At 31.8% G+C, this 11854-nt stretch overlaps 1 protein-coding gene across 1 annotated transcript; it reads right to left on the bottom strand.

Moving 5' to 3' along the window:
• Nucleotides 1-262: 262 nt before the first annotated feature.
• Nucleotides 263-11200, bottom strand: LOC135957632 (pickpocket protein 28-like). The gene is made up of 5 exons (XM_065508417.1): nt 10706-11200; nt 10534-10639; nt 1596-1744; nt 733-1532; nt 263-664 (listed from the first exon to the last, which is right to left on the bottom strand). The coding sequence occupies exons 1-5, from the start codon at nt 11161-11163 to the stop codon at nt 342-344; spliced, it is 1836 nt and encodes a 611-aa protein (XP_065364489.1). The 5' UTR covers nt 11164-11200; the 3' UTR covers nt 263-341.
• Nucleotides 11201-11854: the final 654 nt, after the last annotated feature.

Here is an 11854-nt window from a genome sequence, read left to right as displayed (position 1 = left end):
GTTTCTTGGACAATTCTACAATTTCAATTTCAAAGAGTAATTTTTAGGAAGTTATTGCTAAACTATTTTTATTTTTCTACTGGAAAATTAAAATCTTTCGTGACTTTATAACTTATGTTCCAAAGTATAAATAAAATGTTCAATGAAAATATTTTAGTATTTCATAATTATTTAATTTATCCTACACAAAAATAAAAAATTCTGATTTCATATGGTGTAGGGTATCATTCGATTCGGTCCTGCCGAATACTATTTAAATAAATTATTTATAATACTTAATACAATTTGATTTATTAATTTGTGCTTGTAACTTAAATTTTAAATATTGGCAACATGAAATACTAATTAATCTGTCTCCTATTGGACTTTGGGATTATCTGGCCAAAGTGATCGCTATTACGACGTTCTATTTGCCTGTGCGGAAACTGCTGCAACTTTGAAGGTTTAATCAAAGGATCCGTTGTTACATAATAAGATGGAGCATCTATAAAACGCAAAGAAGGATTTCGAGAGTTGGGAAAAGAAATATCGGCACGACTGCCACCTTTAATGCGATCGTGACGCTGCACCACATGATAGGGACGCAATACAGCATAGTAAATAAATTCGGCTATAGAAATGAAACTAAAGCCCATGAATAAACCCATCAAACCACCAACACTGGCTGTAATAATAAGAAATAAATAAATTTAATAGATAAACAATATTTTATTCTTTTAATTTTTAACTTACACAAAAAATCCGTCATGCCAATAAATTCCGTTTGTTTAGTGCTACGAAATGTATTGTCGGTGAAATAAAAATGCACCACCGCCATATTCTTTTCGGCATATTCACTGGTGGTATTCTTTACAAACTTATTGGCAATGGCAAAGCCCTCATGAGATATGGGTGCGGAAAAGAAATCCGTATAGAAATTCAAATCAAAACAACTGGGCCAACATTTATGCTGACAATCCTCCATTGCCGAATGGGATCTGTTGCGTTTATTTTGTAAAACCATGTCAACACAAGGTGTATCCTTCAGACCACATATTCTAGCATCTTTCTCCAGCATGGGCATATAGTAATTCAGACATTTACAAGAGTCCAATAGTTGACGAGCCTGACATTCCCGTTCACAGTTACGGCGATTGTAGTACGAAAAATATTCCAATTTCTCTTCGCCATCAAAGAGACATTTTCTATATTGTTTATTAATTGATTTTAAATTCAGCGCTGCTTCAGTTTTATCCGTGCGTATGCGTATCTTAGTCTCACTTCCTGCTGGCAATAGGGTGCCAATTTCTCGTACATGAGGAATTTCGGCAGGACTATGTAGTGCCATTTTAAGGCCCACACTTGCTGTAGAAGAACAATAGTAGTCCGACAGATCTATATCAAATGTTAGACTTAAGCCCAAGGTTATTCCTGTACCCACAGAAGTTCGCGGATAGAAAATTTCGGGTAACTCGTCAGGATAACCTCGTTCGGGATCCCAGTTTACAGCTTCAGCCTCGTCATTGTATGTTTGATTGCGTAGTTTGGAAACTCTGCAAATTTTAAAGTATTAAGATGTTTTAAATAAAGTATTTTTAATAAAATATCATACTTACTCTACATTATACATGAAATTTGGACTTAACATATTGAATACACAACAGAGACCCTCATCGGTGACTATGGTGCGAAAAATGTCGCTACATTTATAGTCCACAGCACCATAGTTGCAGCCGACTATCATTTCTTCACATGGTTGGGATATCTAGGAAAATGATAAATTGCGAAATATAACATTAAATTGTTCCAAATTTACAGTAGTATTGTATTTAATTTACATAAAAAATTCTGAACTTCACATATAGTTTCATATTTCTGATAAGCTCCAATGGAATTTCTTTGCAAAAATGCATTTTCTAAGTTTTATTGAAATCCCAAAAAAAATTAAAAGGATAGTTTAACTATGTATATCCGAACCTTGGAACTAATCGTGACTCAACCACTAACTCCTCTGTGGTCAATCCATCCTCCACCACTTCCTAAACCTGTTTAAGAATTAAATTTAGCTAAATGTTTTTATTATTGTCTTTCATAAATAAAGTCATATACAAATGTTTAAACCACTAGTACTAGAATGTATGCATATAACAAATATTCGTTCTAGTTTATTTAATGATGCACAGTTTTTTAGAAACTTTTTTTTGGAAATAATGCGGTATCTTGGGAACTATTGGAGATATTGTTACAAAATTTCATATGGTTTGAGCTGAGGTGTTTTACGTTTGTTCAGCTTCCTAGCCTTAATGGAGGCCAGAACGTAGCCCCTCAAAGTTGGTCAACTCGGGTCTCAATTTTTTTTTAAAAAATCGCCAAAAATCCATTTATGATCCGAATGAGCTGAAATTTTGAATATAAATAGTCCTTGAGAAGATCTACGCTTACGAGTCTAGGTTATCTCTATTAGTTTAAGAGATATTCAGGTTTATTGATTTATTATACCATTCACCTTCGTGAGAAGGTCCGTCTGTCTGTTGAAATCAATTTTCTGAAGACCCCGGACATCTTCGGGATCCAAATCTTCAATAATTCGGTCAGACATGCTTTTGAGAAGTTTGCTTTTTAAAATCAGCAAAATCGGTCCACAAATGGCTGAGATATGAGGAAAACACCAGGACAACCTCGATTTTTGACATATATCTGGATTACTAAGTCAATAAGATATTAATAAGACAATATGGAGATCTAATGATAGATATTTCAAAGACCTTTGCAACGACGTATATAAGACCATAGTAAGTTGGACCTACAATGGGTCAAAATCGGAAAAATATCCGAATTTTTTTTTCACCAAAAAAAAGTTTAAAAAAAAATTTGAAAATTTAAAAAAATTTTACTAAAAATTAAAAAAACTAAAAAAAAAATAAATTTTGTTCACGTTAAAATATTTGAAATTTTTATTTTGAAATATAATTAGATATATAAAATTCGGCACAGTCTAATATACATACATACATATGTAACTCTCTCACTTGTTATACCCTTCACCTTCGTGAGAAGGGTATATATAAGTTTGTCATTCCGTTTGTAATTTCTACATTTTTCATTTATTTCAAGTATATATATTCTGGATCCTTATAGATAGCGGAGTCGATTAAGCCATGTCGGTCTGTCTGTCTGTCTGTCTGTCTGTCTGTCTGTCTGTCTGTCTGTCTGTCTGTCTGTCTGTCTGTCTGTCTGTCTGTCTGTCTGTCTGTCTGTCTGTCTGTCTGTCTGTCTGTCTGTCTGTCTGTCTGTCTGTCTGTCTGTCTGTCTGTCTGTCTGTCTGTCTGTCTGTCTGTCTGTCTGTCTGTCTGTCTGTCTGTCTGTCTGTCTGTCTGTCTGTCTGTCTGTCTGTCTGTCTGTCTGTCTGTCTGTCTGTCTGTCTGTCTGTCTGTCTGTCTGTCTGTCTGTCTGTCTGTCTGTCTGTCTGTCTGTCTGTCTGTCTGTCTGTCTGTCTGTCTGTCTGTCTGTCTGTCTGTCTGTCTGTCTGTCTGTCTGTCTGTCTGTCTGTCTGTCTGTCTGTCTGTCTGTCTGTCTGTCTGTCTGTCTGTTGAAATCAGTTTTCTGAAGACCCCAGATATCTTCGGGATCCAAATCTTCAATAATTCTGTCAGACATGCTTTCGAAAATTTTGCTATTTAAAATCAGCAAAATCGGTCCACAAATGGCTGAGATATGAGGAAAAAACCAAGACAACCTCGATTTTTGACCTATTTTTGACCTATATTTGGATTACTAAAACATTAATATAGACAATATGGATATCTAATGATAGATATTTCAAAGACATTTGCAACGACGTATACAAGACCATAGTAAGTTGGACCTACAATGGGTCAAAATCGGAAAAAAAATTTTAACCCGAATTTTTTTTTCACAAAAAAAAAATTCAAAAAACAAAAAAAAAAATTTTAAATTTAAAAAAAAAAAATTTTAAATTTTAAAAAAAAAAATTTAAAAACAATCAAAAAAAATTTTTTTCCAAAAAATTAAAAAAACAACTGGAAAAATATAAAATTTTGTTTACCTAAAAATATTTAAAATTTTGAAGTATAATTTGGTGAAGGGTATATAAGATTCGGCACGGCCGAATATAGTACTTTTACTTGTTTTTTTTTAATTTTGCTCGATCTTTTTATGGTTTTTTAGATATGACGAGCCGCCGGAAGGTCGAAATTTATTTTTAAAATATCAGCTATTTTGGCGATAAAATTCTAAATAAAATAAAAACAACTCGCTAACAGTTATCTCTTCCCTATAAAAAGTTATACGCATCCAAAGTTGGAACTTGTAAAAAGGGCCGTATTTTTTTACGTTTTTTCCCAAAAAAGACCATATATTTTTTCTTTTGTAGAAAAAAAAATTCTTCGGGACTATATAGAATTTTTATATGATCCGGAAAGATAACTTAATGCAAAAGCATGTAAAGAAAAATTTGGCTCACTTAAGCGGACATATCACACCCCAGTCCTATCCAAACTTGTCCAATTTAAAAAAAAAAATTTCGGTTTGAGTAAAAAATTCTAAAAAGGCAAAGCACCGATCCACGAAAAAGCTCCATATTTCTTAAATACCTACTAAGTATTTTTACTATAACACGGTAAATAATGTTACAGTATGCACTTTTCTAAAAAAAAATTAAGTTTTTGGAACACATTTCCCCCTATTAGGAATTTCTGTATTTGAAAATAAAAAATTTCAATTCTAATGTCATTGATTTAAGGACATTTGAGTCTATGTTGGTTCCAAATGATATCTTTAATTGTTTAAATTTTACAGTAATTTAAGGTAAATGAAGTCCTAAAATTTTATAAAATTATTTAATTTTACTAAAATATCAATTCTCAAGTCATAATGTTTTCAACAATATCAAATACTTATATGTATATAAAGCCTTTATTTACTCCTCACAAGTTCCACAAACCTTGCCCCATTTGACAAGTTTGTACGTTTTTTCATATAATGCGTATGAAAATTTCAGCTCATTCGGATCATAAATGAATTTTTGGCGATTTTTTTTAAATATTTGACACCCGAGGTGACCAATTTTGAGGGGCTACATACTTGCCCCCATAACCGCTAGGAAGCTGAACGAACGTAAATCAACTCGAAAATACTTCAGCTCAAACCATATGAAATTTCCCAAAATACCGAATTATTTCCAAAAAAAAAAGTTTTTAAACCACTATGTGATGTTTGTTTGAAATTGTCAAAGTTCTGCAGAAGCACTAAATAACATAAATCCCTCTTTTAGAACGATTCTAGAACTAGTTCTTTCATCAATGGTGTTTTATTCACTAGTTGAAACTAGTTTTGCCAAGCAGTTAAAAAACTTTTATTGTTTAAAACAAATGTTCGCTTATCGATTTTGGAATCCATTTAGCAATCATTATTACATTTTGAACATAAAATTATTTTGAAAAGTTTTCTAAACAACTGGTTTCTTTAAATCTTTATACAAATTCCAGTTTATATGGCTGTCCATTCCAGGTGTGATTAGAAAATTATATACATAGATTTTAAAATCATAACATTGTTCCACAGAATGGGTTCCAGAATTGGTTATCAAATAAGGTTTTCTAAATTTTACCGTCTTTAAAAAAACATTTTGGTGTATCAGTTTCAATATGGATTTTCTTTAATTTTTTTGACACTATCAGAATTTTCTTAAACTTCGAAATGATTCTGAATTGCTTTACTCTAGTGAAGTCGAATCTGATGAACTATGTAATATGGATCTGAATAGCCACCATGAATCTATTTTCTTTGTTGTGATTATAAATTAGAACTACTTTAGACAAGCTTATCAAATATTAATTTTTGGAATTTTATTTTCAAAATTTGAACTAACAGCCCACTGTAGGGCAGAATCATAATAGCAAATAAATCTGAGATTTTTAACCGCTTAAAGTCCTCGATACGTGGCAAACTAATAAGGAAAAACTTAACATCTTTTTATGAATGAAAATAACAGTGCACAGTGGGGCAGTATCAAAATTTTTTGGAAATAAATCTGGCATTTCTAAACGGCTGGTCCGATCGGATAAAAGGAGCGGCGCTATAGGGGCTCAAAGTACCTTCGACATGTAAATTTTTTTTGTTTCCTAGCCAAGTTGACAAGTTTTTTTACACTTTGTTATTTAGAATAACAAATTTAAAAAACTTTGAGTTATTGAGTTTTGTTAATAAATAAAGATTTTATTACAAATTACATATTTATTGAGTTTCTAAAACTAAAATTTGTATCCAAATTTTAATATGATTGCAAATTTGATCCACATTTAATCCGAACTATTTTTATTTGTTTAGATTAGTTAATTTTTGGTCTTACAAAAAAAATTTCATTTCTCAATTACATTCAAAACAAGTAAGAAAGTATGGTCGGTCAAGCCCGACCATATAATACCCTACACCAAGTAAATGAGTAAAAATATTTTTCTTTTAAAATATCAATAATTTATATTTTTGAGTGATTTTCGGAAGTGGGTTTTATATGGGAGCTATGACCAATTATGGACCGATCACCATAAAATTAGGTCGTGTTATTTATGTCTATATTAAAGTTAACTATGTTGAATTTTGTGTGTATACCAACATTTTTAAGCGATTTATGCACGTTAAAGTGATTTTCGGAAGCGGGTCTATGTGGGAGCTATGACTAATTATGGACCGATCGTAACAAAATTTGGTGACATGAATTTTGTATATATAAAACTTATTTGGAGCGAAATTTGTGTAGATATATAGATAAATTAAACTTTTATGACCGATAAAGTCCAATTTCGAGGGGACATTTGTATGGGGGCTAGGTGAAATAATGGACCGATTTCAGCCAGTTTCAATAGGCTTCGTCCTTGGGCCGAAAAAGTAATATGTACCAAATTTGATCGAAATATCTTCAAAATTGCGACCTGTACTCTGCGCACAAGGTTTACATGGACAGCCAGCCAGCCAACCAGACGGACGGACGGACGGACATCGTTTAATCGACTCAGAAAGTGATTCTAAGTCGATCGGTATACTTTAAGGTGGGTGTTAGACTAATATTTTTGGGCGTTACAAACATCTGCACAAACGCATAATACCCTCCCCACTATGGTGGTGTAGGGTATAAATATGCGACTTTAAAACTCAGTCCTTCAAAAAAAAATTTTATAAATTTTCTAAAGGTAGCGTCAGGCATGACAAATATTTGAAGAAAAAGACGTAACCACTAAATAAAATACATTTGAATTCTTTTGTTTATTTCAAAACCTTATTTTACTTAGGATGATTCAAAACAAAAAAATTAGTTTTATTGTATTTGATGCTGTTTGATCTTACAAAACATTTGCAATAGTAAACACGTCAAACAAATTTGTCCTAAAAAAAAGTGGTTACGCTTTTTTGAGCAAATATTTGCCATGTGTGACCCTACCTTAAGTCAGAACCACTGACTTTTTGTTGAATAAAATATTAAGAAAATAGTTTGGTATGAAAAAGTGTTTTATTCCGATCGGACTAGCCGTTTAGAAATGCCAGATTTATTTCCGTAAAAGACATAAGCTATAAGTAATATTATATGTATATCAATGGATAGGGGAATTTGTTAATTTTTCAAAAATTATTATAAAATTTTTGACAATTTACAAAATAAAATTTGTTATCAGGAATCCCGCAATTCCAAAATTAGTTTTGAAAAATCCCAAAATGGGATTTTTTTAGTTTTTTTTTGCTATCCAGGGGCGGGGTTATCAATCCCTTTACAAAATATTTATGAACTTGTTGGGCTTTCCAAAATAGGTTACTATATTTTGATATCGACTATGCGATTTAATAATTTTTGCCCTAAAATTTAATTTTACATAAAAAAATATACGTTTTTTGTATGAAACTGGTCCACTCGGTATCAACAATTTTCTATTTTATAAATTTCTAACACATCTTCTTAGAAATTTTTTAGATAACATAAAAAGAAAAAAGTAATTTTTTACCAAAAAATACCGAAAAATCGCCTTTTTTAAATTGTTCAATTCAAATGCATATAACTTTGGAGTAAGTCAAGATTCTTTTTCTATTATTGTTTGCAATAAAATTCTTTTATTGTTTGACATATACATTTGTTGTTTATCTAATAAAAAATGGAGAAAATCGGTATATATTTGGACCCGCTGTTATCAAAAAACTTGAGTATGGTGGGTAAAAATGTTGAAAATTTATTTTTTTGATAGCTACGACGATGTTTTTTGAATTGTGCTGGACGAGGAGATTATATATATTGAAATCGGAACACAGACAAAGAAATAGAATAGTTTCAAAAATTGAACATACCCGATGTGTCCTACTTTGGGGATCCCTGGCCAAAATTCAAAACTAAAACTCGACAACACTTCATATTTGCGCGTATCAAATTTCATTCAAATCGGACTAAGGGTTTAGATTTTACAGATTTATTTCCCTCTTTTTTCTCTATATACCACTGTGTGGTGGATATGGTCAAATATGGACCCATATACACAAAATTTGTCAAAATAATTTTTGCTTAAATATGACTGTTTCTGTAAAAATTTGGTTTAATATTGATTTGAGTATATAGCTGATTTTAGAAAGTGGACATTATATGGATGCTATGGTCTAATATGGTCCAATCCATCGAAAATATGGTCTTGTGATTTATTTTTACATAAAACTTATTTTTGCTGAATTTCGTATGGATATTCCCATTCTATTGGCATTTATATATTATAGCGCCATATTTCGTGAATAAATTTGTATGGGGGCTAGGAGTAATCATGGACCGATTCTTACTATTTTCTACAAAATTTGTTCGTCTATATCTATATATATATAAAAATGTAATGGTCCATGTATGCAATGTCATCACGTGAGAACGGCTGGAGCGATTTGGCTGATTTTTTTTTATTCGATTCGAAATTTTCAGGAGATGGTTTGTAAAGAAAAATAATTTAAAAATTCCGGGTAAAACTCGGAAATTCTTTTTTTTGAGTCCAGTCAACTGTAATAAAAAAGCTCCCTAAAGTATGCAGTGCAAATTTAGATATTTTGTTTGCAAATAAATCAGAACAGGCTGGTGTGCGTGGGTTGGAGAAACTTGAATAACTAACATTAGTAAATGCTACCGGGCGAAGCCGGGGCGATGAACTAGTTTAAAATATAAATATGTAGATTATCACTTTTAGGTCAAGAGTTATTTAGGTTTATTTATTTACTTTTTTTAATTTTGTTCCATATTTTTTTAGTTTTTTTAGATACAGTGGTGGCCAGCAATTTAAGACAAATACTTGAATTTTTTCATCAACCGAATTTTAAGTGCGATAGAGCCAAAATAAAAGGACCTCTATGGGTATGAAATTTATTATAAAAAAACTGTAATAAAAAAAGCTCCCTAAAGTATGCAGTACAAATTTATATATTTTATTTGCAAATAAATAAGAACAGGCTGGTGTGCGTGGGTTGAAGAACTAACATTAGTAAATGCTATCGGGCGAAGCCGGGGCGATCAACTAGTTTATCATAAAAATAGACAAAATTTCGTTGAATTATCTGTAATATATTGTGAACAATTTAATTTTTTGAGGGGTTGTGTACAATTTGTTCCATAACTCTGGCTACACTGAATCGATTTTACTGATTTCCAATACCAAACTGCTTAGGACAATGAAAAACATTTTTTTGGAAACCCTGTTAAGTTCTTTATATATTTTGGACTTGAGAATGTTTTACACAGACACAGAATATAATAAGGATTAATAATATACATGTGAGATTTCTTCCGATTTGCACCAAGGACAGTAATTTAGACACAATTTTTCAACAAGAACTCTCTGAGTTAACGGCCTCAAAATTTTGCATTTTGGTCAAACAGGTGTTTTTTTTTCATTCATGTAATTTACTACCTATTGTTCTTAGCAAAATTTGTCCCCAATAGTTTAAATAGATAAACTATTGGGGAAAAAAAAAATGTACTTTTTTTGCAAAATCAAAAACTTTTTTGAAATTAAATGTTTTGTAACTCAAGACATACAAGTTTTGACATTTTTTGCAAAATCCAAAAATTTGCTGGCTTTTTTTCAATGGACCCATCTTTTATTTATTTTTTTTGCTCAAAAGAAAGCTCATGTCTTTTCCTTTAATAGCCTTTTTGTCGCTGAGTGGAATGCGAGTGGGATATCTGTTTTGTTGTGTTCGATATTTTGAAAAAATCCGAATAAAGATAAAAGCTTATTTTTTATAGTTTTTTGTGGTTTTTCCTAATTTTTTTATGAAGCTTTCAATATTTCTAATCAGAATTGGAGTGACTGCAGTATTTTTGAGCTGATCCAATTTTCTTAGTATTTTGTATGAAATTCCTCTACTCTAGTGTTTATTGGAAGTAATTCAATAGTATTTGCTTTAATTTTATGAACTTATATCAGAAGCAGAAAATTAAGCTGAATTCTTAATACAGTACTTAATATCACTCTTGAAAAGTCCTTTATAACCGAATTTTTTTCACAATTTCACTTCACAACTTACATTCACAATAAAATCCTCAAAATTATTCCAATTTATCGAATCCGCCATTGACAAGTTCACTTCCCGTTTGCACAACAACTGTAACATGGTGTATTCACTTGAATCTCTATAAATTCAAAACAGATCTTATAACAAATCAATTCGAAACTCTGTTAATTCGATTCTCACTTACTCCTTATACATTTGGGCTCTAGCCTTAGAGGCTTGATTTAAATTACACAACGTAACGGCCGGAAAGGGTTCATTAACAATAAAACTCGGTTCCGGATTTATGCCCACAATAACGGGCGTGGAACGCCATTTGGCATACACATTGGAAATGAAAAATATCGACATTAAGACAACGGCCACAAATGACATGGCAAAGAAAATCCTTTCGCCCGGATACAATTGTTGATCGACAATATATTTTAAGCCATGCAATGTCGAATGCTGACAAAATTCATCGGTATTTTCGGCAATAACTTTTTTAAAATCCACCACACTTTCTTGTTTTTTCAATTCGGGTCTTTCGAAATGATTACGCCTGGGTATGTCATTTGTTGGCCGCCGTAAGACATTTAAATGCAACGGATTCTCAAGATTTCTTCTTAGAGCCGCTTCCGGTTGTACGCGATTTAGGTAATTCATGTTTAACGTTAAAATAATAACTGACGATGTGTTCGAACGTGTTGTCTAATTTATGCCTCGGTTGTGTACGAACAGTAGACGTTGGTGCTCAATTTCAATTTATTGCATGTTGAGTTTCCGGTAATTTGTTTATTATTGTATTGGTAAATAAAGGCAAATTACATACATATCATTTTTGTTTTTTATTTTTTTGTTTCGAACTCTCTAGACATCGCTGTAATCATAAATGTAGGTAAAACATGGTCTTCATTTTATAATCCTTGGCTACAGTGTGTAGGATGGTACTGTTGGTTGGCATGTAAGGTTAGTTGCAGGAATAAGACAAAGTTGAACTTTTTTTAGAACAAAATATTATTTATCTACAATAAATTGACACTATTGCTCACCAAAACTTATGTAATTCAGAATCGGTGATTTTGACACAGAAGATCGCCAAAGGCAGCCAAAAAAGTTTGAAGACCAAGAATTGGAGGCATTACACCACGAAGATTGTTGTCAAAGGCAACAAGAGCTTGCAAAATCATTGGGAGCTACTCGAGCAGCAGGATTCATTAAAAAGCAATACGAATTGAAGCCAGATACCTTGAAAGACGATTTTGTATGTCTGAAATTCTGCTTGAATACTATAAAAGGAGAGATCCTTTGTGAAGCCCGGCCAACCAGCACAAATCGACACAAAAGCCAAATATCC

The sequence above is a fragment of the Calliphora vicina genome, chromosome 4, assembly GCF_958450345.1.
Source record: "Calliphora vicina chromosome 4, idCalVici1.1, whole genome shotgun sequence".
NCBI classification, from domain to species: domain Eukaryota; kingdom Metazoa; phylum Arthropoda; class Insecta; order Diptera; family Calliphoridae; genus Calliphora; species Calliphora vicina.
This window is presented reverse-complemented; position numbering and strand designations above follow the sequence as displayed.